Source organism: Pempheris klunzingeri, chromosome 5, assembly GCF_042242105.1.
Source record: "Pempheris klunzingeri isolate RE-2024b chromosome 5, fPemKlu1.hap1, whole genome shotgun sequence".
NCBI classification, from domain to species: Eukaryota; Metazoa; Chordata; class Actinopteri; order Acropomatiformes; family Pempheridae; genus Pempheris; species Pempheris klunzingeri.
Genome location: NC_092016.1, coordinates 6,153,341 through 6,175,024, shown reverse-complemented (window position 1 = coordinate 6,175,024; position 21,684 = coordinate 6,153,341). Strand labels below are relative to the sequence as shown.

Sequence of the window (21,684 nt, the reverse complement as noted above, 5' to 3'; positions counted from 1 at the left end):
GGATCTTGTCAGGCTGAATTCTGGGTAAATGTGACTAAAATGTCTGAAACTATGCAACAACAATACATCAAAATACCATGACTGATATTTATCCAATACCAATTAATGATATTGATCACTGAAAACACACCAAACCTATTAGCCCTTAATTTGTTATTCATTAATTCAACCAGCTCAGTTCATTAGTTGAATGGGAGTTTTGATGCATTTGCACAGTTTAAGGGCTTTTGAATGGGTAAAAATGAACTAAATAGCACAAGCATACTTGAAGTTTTACCTGAATTACATAACGCATACTTTTACTTTTGGTACTTTAGGTATATTATGAGGACTTTTACTTAATTTGAGTATTTTCTACTTCAGTTAAAGATCTGTACTTCCTCCACTACTACTCCTTAAACTGCATAGATAATCCCTTTTTAAGTATCCTAATAAATTAATTCATTACTTTTTTAACCAATTAAAATATTATAATTAATGTGAAATAAAGGGATTTGAAGGGAACAAATTTAGGGGGTTTTGGTTCATAGTATTTGCACATACAGTTCTTACATTATGCTATAAATGGGCCTATTATATATATATACTGTTTATTTCACTGCTTCTCTCTGACAACATTTACTGTCCTCTTTAATTTCCATTAACTGGCAAATAAAGTTGTAGACATTTTTTGCAGCGGCCGCTTCTCTCCTCTCTCTCTCTCTCTCTCTCTCTCCTCTCTCTCTCTCTCTCACACACACACACACACACACACACACACGGGCAGATGAACACACAGACAGACAGATGGACAAACTGTGTCTCCTGCAGGAGCTCAAGTACTGAAGGACACCGTAAAGCGCAGCTGATAAGCGGCTTTAATCGGCTAATTTGGCCCCGGTGGCCTTTAGCAGGCTGCAGGTAAACACTCTCAGTCTGACAGCAGACACGCTCCCGCTGGTCCTCACTGCACAGCCTGAGCTTTTAACTGGAGAAACATGGATTTCCTCTTCAACTTTCTTCTAATCTGAGGATTTTAATGCGCTTTTGATCAACTCCAGCGCCTGTTTTCCGTGAGTTTTTTTTTTTTTTTTTTCACCTTGAGGACACAAAATGTTCTCTCTCAAGAGGACAAACGGAACTTTATCAGCACCCGTTTAACAATTATGAGTTAACAGAGTAAATGCGTGTTTTACTTTGCAAATAAGACCAAACTCCACCTGTTTCCATCTAGTTTGCGCGTAGTGCTTTGCGTCAAGTGCGCACTGGAGCGCTCTGGAGCTCCAAGGTAGAGTCTGAGCCTCCGTGACACCATGATGAAACCACAGTCTGTGGACCAGAATCCGGCCCGGCCTTCATGAGAGCCCGCTGGCCGCGCTGCTGCGGCTCGGACCGGGACGGAGCGGAGGAGCCGCGGCGGTGATGGCGGCCAACCTGAGCGCGGCCGCGGCGGTGGAGGCGGCGGTGCCCCCGGACGCGGCCGCGCAGAGACACAACCTGCCGGCCCTGGTGTTCGGGGTGCTGCTGATCGTGGTGATCATCTGCGGGAACCTGCTGGTGTGTCTGAGCGTGTTCACGGAGAAGGCGCTGAAGACCACCACCAACTACTTCATCGTCAGCCTGGCGGTGGCGGATCTGATGCTCGCGGTGCTCGTGCTGCCGCTCTTCGTCTACTCCGAGGTGAGGACCTCCGAAACACTTAGTTTGAGTGCAGGGGGGAGACTTTTGGCTTTAAGTGTTTACCTCATAGCTGCAGCCAGAGCTTCAGGGGCCCCCCTGACTGTTTCAGGGGCCCCACAGAGCTCCAGATATCTGTGGGGTCTCTGCATGGAGCCCAACATCTTGGGCTGTTTTAGAGAGCTCATCTGTTTAACATTTAACTAAAGAGCCTTAAAATACCCAAATAAACCCATGAACACACACCAAACACCATCATCTAAATTAAGGTGGTAACCACACATCCCTTAATTTGCCCATTCATTTGGGAAAGCAAAGAATGAGCCCCCTAAAAGGTTAATTTGAAAAATCCTTAAAGTTTTCCCTTAATTTACTCATGAATCTGAAATTACATTACTTCTTTCATCTTCATTAAGGAGTTATTGAAGTATATAACAGATTGTCAAGAGGCAGACCTCCTGCAAAATACCTTAATTTCCAAAGCAGATTCTCACAAGACTTTCCCTTTACTTTACATGTTAACTAGCTGCTGTTAGACTGATGTTATCTCTGGTGTCTGTCTGTCTTCTTCACACCAAATCTGTAGCAACACCAGCACCAATCCATTAATTAACCAATCAATTAGTGGATTATAATATATTAAGGGCGCTTTAATAGATTGGTTTTAAGTGTTATGAGCCTCTTCATGTGGACCAAGAAGCATGAAAGTCATCACACAATAGGCACATTAGTTAGAAATGTATAAACTGAGGGATGGCTGTCGTGTCATTTGTCCAGGAGGTGGTGAGGGGGCTTTACACCCTAAAAAGCCTTCAAACCATGCAGATAACCCATTAAAACCTCTGGTATATCATAAATCATTTAATCATCCATTAACTGTCCCCTTGAAATCCCACTAGAAACACTTCAATTACATCATTATTGTGTTGTGGGTACAATAATGGTATTTTAAAGGATTAATATTAAGGGATTATGTATAAGGGAAGTGCATTTTCACGCTGGATATTTGTAGCTCAAACCTTTTGTCCTCACAGCTCATTTCAGATCTTTATTGTCCCACAAGGGGAAGTTCTTTTTGTAGAGACACGAAAAACATAAACACAATAAGACGATCAATAAGAACAGGGACGAGCAGAGGTGCTTGAGCTGAGTAGAAACCCTGATTAGAACAGTTCTTATTCCACAGGGGATCAATAAAAACCTGAACCTGATGCACCTGAAACCTGTAGCCCTCAAGCTCCTCAAAGAGAGGATAGTCTGCATTTACTGTGATGGATTTGTGTTAATAAAAGTGTGACTAAACATTAAGAAACAAGTAAACACAACTATACGCAGCATATTAAACACATAGATACACTAAATAACACACATAGTTATAAGTAGTGATACCATAGTGTGGTCCTGCATTCAACATTTTATTTTTAATATAAATATAAAAATGTACTTAAAGTACCAAAAAGCCCATTTCAGAAAAATGTACATTACATAACTGGATTTTGATTATTGATGCATGAATGTGTAAAAATCCCTTTAACGTTGCAGCTGGTAAAGGCGGAGTTAACTTTTAATACTTTAACATAATGCTGGGTAGCTTGTGAATTTGCTAATATGTCAATAAAGTTTTATCTCTTCTTATAATAATACATCATACTATATTTACTGAGTAAATCTAAAGAAATTAAACTGAAGTCAGCCAATAAATTAAGTGGAGTAAAAAACTATTTGTTTATGTGTTTATTGATTTATTTAGTCTGAATTACAGCGGAGCAGATAATGGCAATACTCGAGTTAAGTACAAGTACCTCAAAGTTGTACTTACATGCAGTACTTGAGTGAATGTAGTGAGTTACTTTCCACCACTGTTCAGTTGGGATGTTTGTGGGTTTCTCTGCTCCTCATCTTCACACTGTAGGTATAAGCAGATAGAAGGACATGTTTTAAATTAATGCTTGTCAACACAGATCCCGACAGAAAGCCGCCCACCTCTGAGCCTGGTTCTGTACCAGGTCTCTTCCCGTTAAAGGGGAGTTTTTCCTGCCACCTAATATAATATCTGATGCTCGCCCATGTGGGGACTCTTGAATCCTTCATTTTGAATTATTGAATTGCTGAGAGTTTGGTCCAGACCTGCTCTTTATGGAAAGCATCTTGAGATAACACTGTTATGAATGAATCCACAGTATTTTTAACATTTATATTATGTAATTCATATATTTTAATGTAATTACAACTATGTTTTCATTCAGCACTTGTTGGTAGTCCAGTAACCTCTTCACAGGAAGATGTCAAATACATCTACAAACACTCAACATATATTTTGGTTCCTGGTTGTATAAAAACCTGCTGCAGGTTAAACTTATTCAGCTGTAACAGAAAACACTAACATTTACTTTTTACACCAAAAACTGCATTTTTGTACTTCTTCCATTTATCAGCCTCTCAAAGTCTCTCAAACGCTTCAAATATGGATGTATGGCACATTTTCCTTTTCAGCATAAACAGGACTGTTTGAAAATGAGGATTTATATGAAGTGACTAGATGCTTTTAAGATTTATAAAGATATATAAAATTATATATACGTGTAGAATCAGACACAACCAAACTTTGACGCTCAGATGTTGCTTAGATGGCTGTAACAACACACACAGAGAAGCTACAGCCCAGCGTGACCCAGTCAGAGACACCTTTTATCGTCTCTGACCAGGTCTGTTGATTTGCTGATTGACAGTAAGATAGATCAGCTGGTTCATGTGACGCAGCAGTTTGAATCAGTTCTCCACCTTTTTAGCTGGTGACCCCTTAAGAATATCTTATCATACGTTGCACGTCTTTGTGTTGTTTATCAAGGAAGAACTAAATGTTATTATTACCAGAACACTCCTCTGTATATATATATATATATATGTGTGTGTGTGTGTGTGTGTGTGTGTGTGTGTGTGTGTGTGTGTGTATAAAAAATATGTAAAAACAAAATTAAGATATATGAAGATCTATAAATAAATAAGAATAAAAAAAGAATATTAGGCAATAAGGTATGACAGCAATCAACATGCAACAAAGATATATGTGTGTATATATCCTATGAATATAAAACAGCCGACCATCAGATATAAAACAGAAAGAAGGCAGTAAAAGGTACATTTACAGTCAGTGATCAGACTTTTAACAATTCTAAATATTGAAACATTGACAGTACGGATCTTGATGTATTGGAGCCTCCTGTCATGTTTTCCGGCTCTATTAGAGAAAAAGTTGGAAGAAATAAACTTCCTTTCATGTGTCATGAGAAGTAATTATGTTTTTCAAGTACAAAGTTTCATTTGCAGATTCAGATTATTAACACAGACAACAAATCAACAAATAAACTGTGATGTGCTTGTGTGGGTTAAACTACCTGGCAGTAAAGTAGTTTTAATTACCAGCTGCAACATTACTGATGCTCCCATATTAATATATCACTAGATATATTGATATGGGAATAATAATAATAATCCAATAATATAGTATTTATATTTTTCTGATGTGCTATTTTGCATAATTAGGAAACTGATGGTTTGAGGTCAGACATAACTTGCATCCTGAAAAAGGCATATTTCAGCCTGAAAGAGAGTATTCTTGTGTTTAATATCTCTGTCTGGACGGCTGACATTAGGATTGTCAAACAGCAGGAAAGATAGTCGCCCGCCGACAAAAGGCAGTGGATGACCTTTACAGTACTGCCGAACATACGAAGGCTTTGTCCACCGCTGGTGATGGTGAACAGCCGCCCCTCACTGAGTCTGAGTTTGTCCCCTCAGGGCGACACCACAGAGCAGACACGGCAAACAAACACGTCTACAAGGGATCTTTTGTTCCTGGTGTGATAATACCGTGAACACGCTGCACTCCTCTACGCTGATGTTTGCTGTGTACGGTGGATTAACTGTTGTGCTGCTTAACTGACCTGGTGTGATGAAATGTTTTTATTGTCTGATTTTCTATTCTATTCTATTCTATTCTATTCTATGAGTGCTTTTACTTTTAGTATTGTCATATTTTGATGCTAGTACCTCTAATAAAAAATAAAATAAATAAATAAATGCAGGGCTTTTACTTTAGTTTATTAAATATAGGCCAATAACAACAATACAGAACAATTAAATTAGAAATAATTTACAAACAGTACATCACATATAATAACTTTTTATTACTCAGTATTGGTTTTTGTTACCTCTTGTCTTTTATTATTATTATTATTATTGCTTTTATTCTTTTATTTGTCCCTTATCTCTTCCACTGTCTCTCTCTTTCCTCCTGATCTGTCTCTGTTGTTTTTGTTATTCTTATTTTACTATTTTGTTTTTCTTGTTTCAACTTTATCTTAATCCTCACTTGTGCTTTGTCTATCAAAGCACTTTGTAAATTCCGTTTTTAATGTTGCAATACAAAAAAGTTTTATGATTATCATTATTATTATTATTATAAAACGACGTCAAACAAATACATACTACATAGTCTCTGTGGTGTAAAACAGTTATTTCTCTACAAAGGTTCAGATCAGTGTTCACATGACTGGTTTGCCTTGAGCCATGTTGTGTTTTAGAAACACTGCAGCGCTGTAATACGGGTGGAGACTGAGCTCCATTTACCTGCTGCTCTGACTGAAACTGCTGACCTGGTCTCCTGGGCTTCGTCCCTGCAGGGCGACACACATTGTTAAAGTGGTGGTGCCGCAGCATTACGGATAAGGCACAACAAAGGGGCGAGACAAAGAAAGCTGTCAAGGGTCAATAAATGGTGCTTTTGAATGATGGTCGCTGCCTGTTTTTTATGAAGAATCTTCACAGATAGAGTGAGTTTGTGTAGAGTGTGTAATGGTTTTTGCATAATCAGACTTGCCTGTGACGAGCACATAGCACAGTAAGATAACCTCACCGACACCTCTGTGGACCCTTTTTTTATATGCGTCTCTTAAATTTAGAGTTAGAATCAACATTTTTTTTCCAGATACAGGAAGTCCTCAACAACATTTATTACTTTACCTCTAACAAGGACGTTGGGCTGATGTGCATTAGTTATATGGCCACCGACCAATCAGGTACTTTACTGATAATGTGGTGAGTTTTAAGCAGCTTGTTGCTACTTTTACTTTTCTACTTTGAGGAAAATATGTGAGTGTTTCCTGCAGGTTGGTTTAAAGGCTCAGTTCAATGTTTGTCAGACCTCATTAAAGACTGCGTCACTTAACTCAACCTCAGCCTCAGTTTGTAGAAACATCAGAGGAAACAAGATCTTGTTCTGGAGCTTTCAACTGTATGACATGGCTAATCCACCACAATCAAGGTCCGCTTACTCGCTTTCTCTGGAGCTTTTGGCTCCATCACACAGTCTTCATCAAGAGTCGTTTTCAGTGTCTATATGATAATTGATAAAACTACATACTGCTGATGATCAGATCATGTTTTACACTCAAAAGCTCCAGAAGAAGCAAACAAGTGGCCATTGAGTGGAATGAACTGTGAGACTCTACCTCACTTTCTCAAGCCATTAAACAGCCGATGATTGTTGGGTTTCATGCTATTTTGTAACATTTTAAGGGTATTTTTACCCGTTAAAACCCCTTTAACCACGCAGATAACCCATTAAGAGCACCTTAATATCATGTAATTCATTAATTGATCCATTAATCAGTGGATTGAGCTGTTGTTGCTGCATTTGGTGGGTCTAATATAAGGGAGGAAGTCATGTTGACCTGTTGTGTTCTTAATTTCATAATTAAGAGTTTCTTAAATTAACGTGTTTGGGTTTTGACTTTTCAAATGAATGAACATATTAGAGGGTTTGTGGGTTGATTTAGATGATGAAGATGTTTGATGTGTGGTTCCAGGGGTGAATTGTGGGATTTTTAAATCAACAGTTGAAGTAAAATCAAATCTGGAATTAAACATTGATAGTATTTTATATTTGTGTTTATTTAACTTATAATTTTTACATTTCTCATAATCTTAATTACCTTGTATTGTATTACATTTTTATGTATTTGTTACGGTCTTAATGTGTTTATATTTCATGGGTTTATTCTAACTATTTGTAGCCTACTTTTATAGTTTTTTTTATCATGTATTCATCTTTTTTTATGCTATGTATAGATTATTTAAATTTGTATTCATTGTTATATTGTAGTTGTTGTAGTTTGTATTTGTTCAATCAGTCAGTCATTCACTGTTTTATTGGACCTCAGTGTTTAAACTCCTGTATGTCAGTGAAACCAGAAAACAACATGTCAGTGAGAGCTGGGTGTAAAAAAAATCAGTGAACTGTCCCTTTAACCATCAGCTGTGAACTCCAGATGACCCTCTGATTAAACCCCGCCCCCAGATGCAGTGAGCCCCGCCCCTCCAATGACATCACTGCAGACTTGAGTCTCAAAACTCTGATGTAAAAATCATCTAGTGGATATAAAACTTTTCCTCTCAGCGATCTCGGCGGACAGACGGAGGCAGGAAATCCTCCTTTCAGCCATGAAGTCTCATTTAGAGGAACCTGAACGCCTCACGTCCTGCTGACAGTCACTCTTTGTCTTTTAGAGCTCAGAGAGAACAAACAGCCAAACACTGTCTGTACTGTGCATTCCTCCTGCGGTTGTTCTGCTCCGGGGGTCAGAGGTCAACCGAGGGGCCCCACAACAACAATGGATCTGCGGAAAACAATGAAAATTAGTCCATGTTTGTCAGTTAGAGCTCGTTCTTTTGTCCACTCCGTCTCACCTTCTTTGTCCGTTTAGTTAAATATTTATCACATTTTTCACGTCGTTTCCTCCTCACAGTTTATCTGTGATTGCTCTGTGATCCGAACTGTTTTGTTCTTATCGTCTTGGCAAACGGAAATTAAAAGCAAATTAAAACTAAACGACTTAAGCAGGTTCATGTTTCAGCCTCATCAGATCTCTGCTCACAGGTGGAAGAAGCTTTATTAAGGCCGCTTACTTAAGTAAGAGTAATAAATACTACAACGTCAAAATACTCCACTACAAGTCAACTAATGGACTAAGTAAAGGATTGCAAGGTGTAGAGAGCTTATTTAATATCTTTATTGATTTATTATTATTATTTGCTTATGTGCACATTTATATAGCCTATTTATTCAAATGTTTTTCATTTGCACTTATGCATTTATGCATCCATGCTCCTTATTGTTGTCTGTATTCATTATTTTATGTGTCGACATTCATTACAATGGGTTTTCACTGACCTGCGAAGTTGAATTTACACATTGTTGACAATAAGGATTCTTCTTCTTCTTGATTCTTTTATATTTTTCAGGTTTTTAGTGTATTTATGTTTGACTTGGTTCATTTATTATATTCATTTATTTATTTTTGGTCATTGTTTTGTACATTTATGACATTTTTATGAATGCATTTAGACATCTATTTTCATATATTTGCATGAATCTAGATAATGTGTTCATATTTTTATTTAGTTGTATCTAATTAATTAACTCATTCATTCATTTAATGTATGTTGTGCATTTTGATGTATTTCATGTTTTTTGCTGTATATTGTGTCTTATTCGTTACATGACATTGATTTGGGGGGGTGGGATGTATATATTTTTATTTATCTTTATAATATGTGCAGCATTTATGTTTTTATTCACAGTTTAACATTTGGTATATGTGCGTGCACTGTGTCCAGTGTAGTCTGTAATCTGTTGTGTGTCCCTGTACAGGTGACTGACCCATCAGTGCTGATGATTTAAATAGTTTGTTTATATAAAGTATTATTAAATGTATGTAAGTATCAAAGGTAAAATCACTCATGCAAAAACATGTCCCCTGTCATGTCATGTCATGTATTATTATATAGTGTATCATTAATGGTGCATTAGTGTTCAAGCAGCATTTCAGGGCAGCAGCAGGATCGACTATGAGCTTAATTTAATCACTTTATACTGTAAGGTACTTTATTCTGTGACAGTGAGTCATATTTCATAAGGAGATCACATGTTCAGGACATAAAATCTGAAGGAACTAAAGCCGTCAGACAGATGTAGTGTAAAAAGTACAATATTTCCCTCTGAAAAGAAGTGGAGGAGAAGCATTAAATAGTCAAATGTACTCAAGTGAAGTAAAAGTACCTAGAAATTGTAAGTATGCTTGAACGTACTGAGTGTGTTTTGGTGTGTTTCAGTTCCAGGACGGCGTGTGGACCCTCAGCACCACCATCTGTGACGGTCTGATGACCATGGACGTGATGCTGTGCACCGCCTCCATCTTCAACCTCTGCGCCATCAGCATCGACAGGTCAGTGCTCACCTGTACAGGTACACACAACAGATGCACTGCAAGGGAGCTACAAGTAAACAGCTGGTCAGTCTGAGTGAATTTAAATGTGCATATCAGAGGTTCTCAGTTTGACCTTTAATCTGTGTTTTTGAAATAGTCGGTGCAGAAGTTAAAGGACAGCTCCAGTATATTTAACCCTGGTCCTTATTTTTACTTACTTTAGGCTCTAAATGACTCATAGGTACAAAAACATTTGAAATTAGTCCAGCTGATTGTTTCGACAGGCAGCCAAGGGCAGGGGGTGAACAGGCTGTAAAGTAATCCTGTCGCGCAATTGCAATAAGTAAGATCCTTTTCATTTAAACAGAAATACCACTGTTATATCGCTGTTAAAAGCCACCAGACTCCATTTACAAAAATAGTAATTTTACACAGTAGTCACTGGTCTACTGCTGTCTCAATCAGTTAGTTTGTTTGTGTTATTGTGTGTTTTAAAGGGTTAGTTCAGATCTAACAAAATATTTGTGTAATACACAATAAGACAAACAATCTAACCAATCAGGCAACAGTTGACCAGCCACTCCCATTTTCTACCAGGTAAAATTACTGTTTTTGTCAATGGAGTCTGGTGGGTTTTAATAAAACGATCATCGGCTGTTTCTGGTTTAACAAAAAGGATCTTACTGGTCTATCTCTGCAGGAATCTTTTCCTTAATGCTGTCGAACACTTCGAATAACAATAAAATCAACTCTTGAACCATGAGGTCCGACGTGAGCTGTGACATGTGAAAACTGCATCTGGGCGGTTTTGATGGTTTAAGCCATTCTTAAAGGTGAACTCCACCACTTCTACACATCAAAGTCAGATTACAGGTGTTAGGGAGTGCTATTGCATATGTGAAAAAAGTGGTGTTGCCTGATTGGTTGGTTGGTGTTGAGGAGTTTAAAAGTGAAAAGAAAATCTGAGAGGTGTGGAGTTCAAAAGAAGTGATTTAACCAGACCTCTTCATCTCTGCTTGGAGCTAGCAGCATCGAGGCTACACTAGCTGCTACTAGCATAACCATACAATCAAGTGAAATGAGTAAAGTTGCATTGTGGGTAACAAGAAAGTCGAGGTCTCGGATTCTGCTGCTTCGATTTGGATCCTTTTTTTTTTTTTTTTAAAACTGTCCATCATGAGTCAGACAATATTATTGGAGCGCAATCCTACATCAGTGGAGAGCTCTTTTAAACCGCCTTCACACATATACTTTGTGATGAAAAGATTACTCAGTAATAATAATATATTAATATCTATGTTTCTTTGTGTACAAGCAGAACTTTTGTCCTGATGGTGGCACCTGATGGGGGGGCATGATTAGAAATTGAATTCAAATTACAATCTGATGGAGGCGCTACAGGAAAAGTCAGGAGATGACCGAAGTCACTAGAATTCATTGTCAGGGGACTGTTTTTGAATGTCTGCATAAAATTTCAGTGGTAGAATAACCCCAACCCTGGAGACATCCCGATGGCTGGAAGAGGTCAAAGTTGAGCTGTAACTCACAGACTCTGTGTCATACACAGAGGTTTAATCTGCCTTAGGTCAGGGTCATCCAGGAACAAGCAGCTGATTAATCAAACCAGAGCCCTCAGGGCTCCTCACTGACAGTTTCAGCTCTTGATCTGAAGGTCATCAGGGTCAGACAGTCATGCCAGAGTTCGCTCTCATATGGAAATATGGCGACCTTTTGTCTGTTTCCCGTAAAAGCTCCAAAAGAAGAAAAATTGGAGCAGACAGAACAATTTCAAGCCTAAATGACGGATGCGTCTGTGGTGATGAACTGCCAGTTTCACTCCGCGGTCGTTAGTTTGACTAAATAACATTATCTGAACTCCCGGCTGATGTTGAGGGATGAAAATCTGAGCTTAAAACCTGGTCTGCTCCTCAAATCTGATGTCCCAACTCCAGAAAATATGATTACATCAGAGACTGATGGAGGCAGTGAAGCTAATGTGGACTGATGGTGATGATCTGAAGCTTTTTGAAGCAGCTGGCAGTAGTTGGAGGTTTAACTGGCTGACAGAGTCTGAATAATTCAACAGAATGGGCAGGAAACAGATCCTGAAGGTCTGCAGAGAGTCCACCTGCTGCTGCTGTCCACAGGCTGAAGGGGGAAATCTCCTCGCCTCTCTGCAGGTTTGATGTTTTTAATAGCAAACTGACTGATGAGCTGCTGTCATTCATGGATGGATCAGTGAACAGGACCGAGGGTCCGAGGGGCTGAAGGCGGCCCCTGAGCCAGAGCCCTTGAATAAATAAATATTTTCTTGTTCTTCAAAGTCAAAGAGGTCAGTCAGAAGATCTGTCTTTTAGCCTCTTCAAGTTTTCGCACCCGAACATCATCTATGTCCTTTGAAGGAACATTTAGGGAAATATGATTATTCACTTTCTTGCCGGGAGTCATCGTGTCTTTCCAATGAATATGAAGCTACAGCGGCATGTTAGCTTAGCTTAGCATAAAGGCTGGAAGGTCAAGGAGAAACAGCTAGTCTGGCTCTGCCCGACTGCCTTGAAAGCTGCCTACCAGCATGTTGTCTCCTGTTTGTCGAATTCTGACAAAAACAAAAGTGTAAAAAAATTTGCTCGCTTGGGAGCAGGAACTTCCTGGAGTTTAGGTCAGCTGACTGGCAACTGCTCAGAGCCAGGAAATAGCCAGAGCCACAAGCAGGTAAGACCCAGGCTAGCTGTGCCCCCCTTTCCAGTTTTAATGCTAAGCTAAGCTAACTGACGGCTGGCTGTAGTTTCATATATAATGGACAAACTTGACAGTGGTATCAATCCTCTTATCGAACTCCAGAAAGTGAGGTGCAGTTTTCAACAAATGGCAGAAGTGAACAATGATTTTGGATGGTTTAACCTGCAAAATGGCACTGAAATCGACACAAAACAACTACAAACGACTGTGAGGCAGGAGAGAGCGAGACCAAATGGGGAAAAGTGGACCCCAGAGGCATGAATCAAACAAAGGATCACACTCTGCACTAGCAGCTCGAAGCAGTGTCGATCCAGCTTCAGCAACATTTCGATCTCACTGAGATCTTCATCAGGCGAGGAACCCCCTCACTGGATGTCAGCTGGTTTTGATCATTCATTTAACAGCCTGTGTTGAAAGAAGAACTCAGATCTTAAAAAAACTGCAGTACATAAAATACTGATACAAGTAAATGTCCTGCATTTGAAATCCTAATTGAGTAAAAGCGCACAGTGGCCTTCAAGGTCCTGAAACATGATGGATCATTTTTAATCTTATGCACACAAGAAAATAATTTGTACCCACCCTATCTTGTGCTGCAGGATAAAACACAATATTTGTTTTCAGGACCTCAGTGGCTTTCCAGTCTGGTTTGTTCCCAGCCTAACTCCATCCTGAGCAGGTCTAATCACCAGCAACACTGAAAAATGCCTGTGAGGGTCTGTGGGGGCTTTAATATTTAATATTTCACCCTGTTATATAAGCTGATCATATACTTTGTATTTACAATAAAAGTAACTACATTTAAGCAGTTAAATATACGTAGTGAAGTAAAAAGTACAAGATTTGAGTAAAAAAGTAGTTGAGTAAATGTACTTAGTTACTTTCTTTCACTGTTAACAGTGTTTGTTTGTTTGGAAATTTGCTCTATTAAAGCACAACATCAATTTGTTCTTTAATAAATTTCAGATTTCTCTCATTAACCACGAGCTTGTTTTAAATGTTGATAAATTAAATGCTTGCTGTGTTTTTTCTACCATGTGGCTGCTAGTTAGTGCATGTAAAGTGAGTGTTTTTGTCCTTGCTCACAGTGTGTACATTTATCTTGTGCACAGGTCTCCTCAAAGTCATTTTGAGCTCAGTGAGGCCACCTCTTCAAATAAAGGATTCATTAACTAACTAAAGAGGGACCTTTTTCACAGCTGCCATTCTGACCTGTCAATCACACGTGTAACTAATAACATCATTAATGGCTGCATTGCAGTAACAGCTAGAAGGAAGCATCATTAATGTTATTAGTTCCACCTGTTATTTCCCCAGTTGTTAAAAAAAGGTCTGCGAATCGGATTCATTTGGGAACAGTTAAGAAGTAAGAGTGCTCTGATTCAGCCACAGGCTGTCAAGATTCGGGTTAGAAAGATTTATTTAGAGGGGAAAAACAACAATATCGGAGCTTGGGGTTCAGCTTTGTTGTACAAAGACTGTCAAGACTGACAGGATCTGATGTGAATATTTATGGTCTTCAGATGATGAACTCCACTCTAATCCTATTTTTGCCTCACTTTTATAGTTTCAGGTTGATCGTTGTGCTAAAGTCTCTCTAAACTTCTCTCACTGTCCAGATGAGAGAAGATCAGAGCTGATAAAAATGTTGATACACTTCAGTTATTACTACGCCTTAGCAATGAGTTTAATGAGCAGCGGTTAGGCTTCTCATACAGGCTGCTCTCCCTTATTGACAAGGTTGCTGCAGGCTCCTCAGGGCTGAATGAAAAGGCACCACAGCTTCATGGCTGAGCTGTTGTTGCTCAAATGTGCTCACACTCACTTACAGTTGACCAGGGCAGATCAAGGAGAGCAGAAAATTCACAAACTGACTCGTGGCAAAGGCGTTTTTTTTGATAGTACCATGTTTAACACCACTGAGCTCTTTACGACCATCCTAAATTCTCAATGTTTGTCTATTTAGATTTCATGACTATGTGCTGGGTTTTGTGCTCCTCTTAGCAAAAGGTTTGTCGGAAAAACGCTTGAACTCAATAATTACCAATTGTCCACTGATTACAGAGTGTTATCAGAAGATTTTGGACACTTAAACAACATATTTATCATCTACGTCAATTGTCAGCAGGAGGAGAATCTGTAAAAACTCCCTACTGTCATCTTTATAGAAATCAAGAAAGTCTGCCATCGATAGCACCTGATGATCAAATAATAATGTAAACAAGCTGCCAGTATATGTCCACTGTATAAAAGCTACCCAGTATCAGTGTTTCAGCCATGTCCTCATCATAATCATGCTGCCCAGAGGATGAACCATTTAGATCTTAATTACCTTTCTTCTGGCATCACCTTTAGGACAAACTTTCCATGTTTAGCTCCAATACTGGAGGAACAGCTAAACGATCAGGATGTGAGAGACACTGGCATGACAAACAGCATAAGTGAATATCATGAATAAAACCTCTCCATGAATAATGGTGTGGCAGCTTTCCCTTATACTTCAGGCTGTCATTGATCTAGCTTCAGGTGCAGCACACTGTAAAATTTCTCTCATTGCAGGTTCATCGCCGTGTTGATCCCTCTCAACTACAACAGGAAGCACGTGGACCTGCGGCAGACGGTGCTGCTGTCGGCCACCTGGGTCGTGGCCCTGGCCGTGGCCTCGCCCATCATGTTCGGCATCAACAACGTGCCGGGCCGCGAACCCAGTGAGTGTAAACTGGAGAACGATGACTATGTCCTGTACTCGTCCGTGTGCTCCTTCTTCATCCCCTGTCCTATCATGCTGCTGCTGTACTGCGGCATGTTCCGTGGCCTGCGGCGCTGGGAGGAGGCGCGTAAAGCCAAGCTGAAGAACAGCATCCAGGCCTGCCGCAAACTGCAGGAGGCCGCCGCCTCGCTGCCACCACTGGCCTCACTGCCACCGCCTCTGCCGCCCATCATAGAGAGGGAGCCGACTGATACTCCGGATGAGCTGTCCACCGTACCGTCCCCCCCCCAGCCCCTCCAGACGTCAAAGTACAAAGATGGCCCTGTGCCAACGGTCAGCTTCGCAGAGATCAAGTTTAACCCGGACCCTCGCAGGAGGAAGAGGGCCAAGATCAACAGCCGAGAGAGGAAGGCCATGAAGGTGCTTCCTGTCGTTGTGGGTGAGTTCACTTCCGGTTACAGTTAAATTACATCACCACCGCCAGCCACCTGAGTAACTAACCAGAAGATTAAAGGACCCAAAAGTAAGCCACACTTCTGGTACTGAGCACAAATTTATTGTGAGCGTGATGAATGCCACAAGTTGAATTCCTGAACTCATCTGTCCTTCAGTTAACTGGGCTGATGTTAAGTTTGTTGTTTCTTGCACAACTTCACCTGCTTCCAAGGTGCACGGAGAAAAGTCTTAAAGGGTCAAAACTCCGGCCACACTTGATATTAAAAGTTTACTTCTGAGATCAATGTGCCCTGGGAGCCCAGATCTCAAGGTGCCCCCCAAAAGCTTTAGGTTTACTGTGTCAACTGGTTCATTCTTATTTTAAATAGTTTATTTTCAATAAATCGTAGCAGTCAGCAGTGTCAAAAGTTAGAACTTCAGCATCACAAAATGTAATAAACCAACAACCCATATCATCTGGCTGACACTGACTGACACTTTACGATGCCTTCAAGGCCAAAACATAAGACTGCTATGCTCCCACTGGACAGATCAATCAACTGGTCACAACATGGAGATCATGTAAACACTGCACCCCTGATCGTTTTTTTCCATTGACAGATTATTCAAACAAGACGACCGTATCTTCACTTGGTAAATATTCTTCTTTCAACAGAAAGCAAGAAGGAATAAAGAACATGAAGCTGCAGATGGCTGAAAGATACAGAAAATATGGTCTGTCTGTTGATATTGATATTTAACAAGCTCCTTTGCGGTTTGTAACAGATTTAATGACAGCAGCCATGTTGGAAAATCTGACTGTGGAACCAAACTTTATGACCTGCCAGAAATTCATCCAATAGTCCAACAGCCAGATCGATCATTGATCAGGCAACTGACCCCCTCATGCTGAACATCAAACAATGGCCGATGTGGTGGAAACTTTGCCGGATTCTAAAATTAGTTGGGGGCAACCAGTTTAGGTTTAAAGTCAGGCTTAATCCGTGCATTGTCTGCCCGGCTTAACACCTGCTGGACAAGTTTGTCTTCTGAACTCACAGATACGAAACTGATATCAACCCTCTTTCCAGGAAAACTGCGAACAAGACAACCCTCCAAAATGTCAAGTTATCCAAGAGTTTCTGGGATAAGAAACTGTCTTCTAATTACTGAATTTCACATTTTAATCCCTTAACCCTAGAACACTAATGTCAGGTGATATTCACCCACGTGATTGTGGCTCCCAGCTCCATTATTTTTTATCATTCTCACAGTTGTCAGAAGTGTTGTTCTTCGGGCCACCCGTTCCTGGGACATGTGAGCCTTGTCTGGTGAAGGCACAGACTCCCTGCGTCACTGACAACTGTGTGAATGATAACAAATAATGGAGCTGGGAGCCACAATCGCGTGGGTGAAAATCACCCGACGTTAATGTTCTAGGGTTAGAAAAGTGATCACATTAGTGTGACGGCCCAACAATGGATGTAAGAGCAAAACGTTTCAGCTTGTGTCCTTCATTAGAAGGATCCTCGATGAAGACCAAAAGCCAAAATGTGTCTCTCTCACAGTAAAATGGTTCTTTATAATACAAGTGCTGCTGAAGTCGAAATTACTTTAGAGTTATGAAAGATTTAGTAAAAAGCAATCCATGCACCCGCCCATACACTTGCTGGAATAGTGATATAATTGGCACTGTGGGTACCTGAACGCCTCACTGCCACCTCTGATGTCTGTCTAGAGGCTGCAGGTGCATGAACGCCTCACCTCCACTTCTGATGTCTGTTCAGAGGCACTAACACATCAGTTAGAAAAGGTCGGCCTATTAATAGCAGCCAGTGTTGGACCTAATGCGTAGAAGTGCTTCCCTTTAGCACACAGCAGCTAATCCTGCAGCTCCTTAATCTGAAATCCAATTATGACGTAAAGCTTGTCAGACACATTTTTTATTGTGCAGGTAGTTCTCATGAATCTCTGCTTCATAAAGCCCATCTGACAATAGAAAGAAAATAACTAATTGCAAGTTGTCTGACCTGTAAAAACTTTGTATAAAATCCACTCCAGGTCTGTATTGGTGGTCTACACAGTACTAAACTCATGCACCTTCTGCATGAATACTTAGATACAATACTGCGTTCCCTTTGTGTTCACCCCCTCTCAGAAAAGTGAACGTGTCTTGTTTTCTGTAGTTTTTGTTAAAAATGTAACTGGAAGATTCTGACAGCTCTATTCTGTCCGCCTGCCCTCAGTCATTTACACTGAACTACCACTAAGCTACCTGCTGCTACCTGCGTGGGGCAATCACCATTATTAGGAGGTCTTCCACTGTAGGTAGGTAGGTTTGTAAGAGCGTTGGTGGGGGGTAGAGAAACAGGAAGCTAGGTAGGTTTGCAGATATGCGGGTAAATTGGTGTGTGGACATAAAGTTGGTAGCTAATTTAGGGTGGTAGGTTGGTAGGTAGATCGGCAAGTCTGGTAAATAAGTACGTTAGTAGGAAGCTGAACGTCTGCTTCAGCAGCTCATCTTACTATTAAGGTGGTAACCTGCTTGGCAGTTTGGTAGGTAGGTGTTTAGTCTGTGGGTACGTTGGTGGACTGGTGGGTAGTTTGACAGTAAGCTGGTTGGTAGGTAGATAGGTAGGTTAGTTGGTAGTTGGGTAGATAAGTAAGTTAGCAGTTTGATAAGTAAGAAATATGGTAAAGTTTAAAGTTTTGAAACTTATGGTTCATCATACGATTTAAGACAACTGGAGAGTAGTGCTGAACAGTCAGTTGGTAAACTGGTAAAGGTTTGTAAGTTGGTAGGTAAGTTACATTTGGTAGACAGGTCAGTATAAAAATATTAAAGTGTTCAGCTCAACCTGAGAGCAACATTTTGGAATTTTGTTCTCATCCAAAAACAGATTATCTCAATATTTAATTTAAATATCTTTAAATATTTCAACATAAATTTGGGTAATTTTCCCTTATTGATGGAGCTAGGTTAGCAGTCTCCCCCTGCTTCTTATCTTTGTGCTAAGCTTTGCTAAGCACATCCTGGATCTGTCTCTGTGCCGGACACGAGGACACGAGGAAGGTGTAGCTGCTGCTGGTAAAAATCAAAGTGACGTTCTCTGTGTTTCTGTCTGACAGTAGATGAACTCTTCTGATTATTCTTCTGCAGGTGCCTTCCTGTTCTGCTGGACTCCCTTCTTTGTCCTCCACACGTTGCGAGCTCGCTGTCAGGACTGCCATATCCCACCAGCCCTGATGAGCGTGGTGACGTGGCTCGGCTACGTCAACAGCGCTCTCAACCCCGTCATCTACACTGTCTTCAACACTGAGTTCAGGAAATTCTTCAAAAAGTTTCTGCATCGCTGCTGCTTCAAGAACGCCCAATGAGGACGCCGCTGCCACCGCCGCTAAAATTTAAATGCACAACAGCTGAAAGAGACGCTACTGACTGTCGATTTAGTGTCTGTAGTCTGTGTATGTTGCTATCGTTTCCTTCCTCTGTGAGGTTTTTATTTTTTTACACGTGATGACAGCAAAGTTTGTTTGAGCTTCATGTTTTCTGCGAAGGGGCTTCAAGTCTGAGGAACAAACTGTTCAGAGGATCAGCAACACATCTACATCGCACAACCGACAAGAACTGATTTTATATGTTGAAATTCATCTTTTCAGAATAAAAGTTTTCAATAAAAAAGCTCAAGTGCTTGTGTTTGTGGAGCGGTGCAAAAAAAAAAAAACAACTGTGATCTGAGGCGGATTGTCAATCCTGCAGCCAATCATGTCACCATTTTTCATGAAATCTGCAGAGTTTACCAAACAGCAATGTAAAGTTTGTTCCCTGAATTCAGTCTTTCAGGCAGTGCCTCCTCTATGGCCAAATGTGCACCGCCCTAACAAAGCACCAAACCTGAACTAATGGTCTGTAACAGGCTAACTGTGGGGAGGGAGGGGGGGATTAATAAGTAGCTCACTAACTTCCCACACACACACAAGTACAAGTATGAAACTAACACACCAAAGCTCATTATTAAACTACGTCAGAGCTACTCAGCAGTGTTTGGGGTCCCTGCAGGATCTGGACCTCCACAAAGTCATCTGAAGGTCATTAAAGTTTGATGATGTAAAGTCTGAGATAACAAACAGACGTGAAGCTTTAAAAGCTTCTCAGCAGATTTCATCAGAGTCAAAAGGGCTGAAATCTCTGAGGGCAGACTGACAGAAACAACGCACACAGACACACAAGTTTGCAGAGCTATCTGTAGTAGGACGTTAAATTGACTTCCATTCATTGTGGACAGCCAAACCCAAACCCAAACCCAAACCCTTACCTTTACTTGAACCTCAATTCACACCTTACCACTAACCTTAATCGGGACCTCAGAAATGATGTTTTGCCTCCTTAGGACATCGTTTTTGACTGGTCCGAATAACAATGGTGATTAAACCAAAAGTCTTGGTCTCACCCCCTGCAGAGTTGAATGTTGTCTGTAAAATGTTAAAGGATAGTTCCACATTTTTCTTATCCATTTTAAACATTCCTAACCTCATATGTGCATCGAAATAGTTTTCTTTTTTTTATCCCTGGTGTGGAAATTCACTTGTTAAGATGTTAAAGTGAACAAACAATGTAAAAAGCAGGCTAACATAAAAGTAAAAGAGTAAAATAGGTGATGAGTTACACATTTGGTATGATCTCCTGTGCCGCTTGGTGGAACACCTTGGGGGTATAATTATTTGGCTGAAGACATTCCTCTTCTCATAAAGCATGTCACGGAGGGGGTGCGAGACGTTCGCAATGCTAACCAACTTGGACAGCATCCTCTTCTCCGGCACCACCTCCAAGGAGGTTAGTTCAACTCCTCCTCCATTCACTGCACTGCATTTCTGACTAGTTTGCTGACCTTGTTAGTGTCTCTCGCCCTCACAGCCGCACCACTCGGCAGCAGAAAAGATTGGCCACCACAGACTGGTAGAGCATCTGGAGCATCTTGTTACAGGTGTTCCAACCTCTGAGCCTCAGCAGGAAGGAAGTAGAGCCGGCTTTGGCCCTTCTGGTAGAGGGTCTCTGTGTTGTCAGCCGACGCTTGCCTGTCGTCCAGGTGCTCTCCAAAGTATTTACAGGTGTGAACCGCCTCCACCAGCACCGCCATCCTGCCCCTGGGTGGATACAGGGGTCAGAGGAGGCAGAGTCCACAATTAGCTCCTTTGCCTTGCTAATGTTTGTTCAATCTGCAGCTGAAAGAGACCATTACCAAACTTGCTTTGGGTTGGAGAGATGGGGGACAAAATCGACAGTCCTCGCTCTGCACAGTAATGTATTCCAAAGTTTAACTAGTTAATGAGACGTCTGAAAGGCCTCCTGTGTAGACAAGCCATGACTCAGACTTCTGAAGACTTGTATTTAAGGTTCAGTGGGTAACTTTTATAAAAGTAGCTTTTTGTCACATTTGCTGAAACTGTGGCTCCTCCTGGTGCTGATGTTAGCCAAGTAAACACGTCAATACGGAGCAGGCCATGATGTGCTGGAACAATACGCTCTCACGTGCAACGACAAGCACACAGAGACGGCCGGGAAAGGGACACAGAGACCTAGCAAAGACTTACTGGATATTTTCACAGCCCACAGGACAGGGTGGCCAGTACACCACTGGTATGAAGCTAAAGATAAGATACTGTTCAAAAACACTGCAATGTTACTGTTAATACAAAGTTAGACTGTTTATTTCTAAAAACACAGGTAATGACAGGACCAGGTAAGTAGCTTAACTGTAGCCAGACAGCAGTCATTGTAAAACATTTTATATCCAGCAATCTGAAGTATAGTTTGTGTTTTGTTCGTATGTTGCATGAGCGTGCGTGCCAGCTTCCTCTGGGGGCTTGGAGACAGAA

General features: G+C 40.7%; 1 protein-coding gene across 1 annotated transcript; it reads left to right on the top strand.

The window, feature by feature from the left end:
- The first annotated feature begins 1,401 nt into the window (after window positions 1-1,401).
- On the top strand, window positions 1,402-19,185 carry drd4a (dopamine receptor D4a). The gene is made up of 4 exons (XM_070831069.1): window positions 1,402-1,659; window positions 9,829-9,941; window positions 15,222-15,811; window positions 18,968-19,185. The coding sequence occupies exons 1-4, from the start codon at window positions 1,402-1,404 to the stop codon at window positions 19,183-19,185; spliced, it is 1,179 nt and encodes a 392-aa protein (XP_070687170.1).
- Window positions 19,186-21,684: the final 2,499 nt, after the last annotated feature.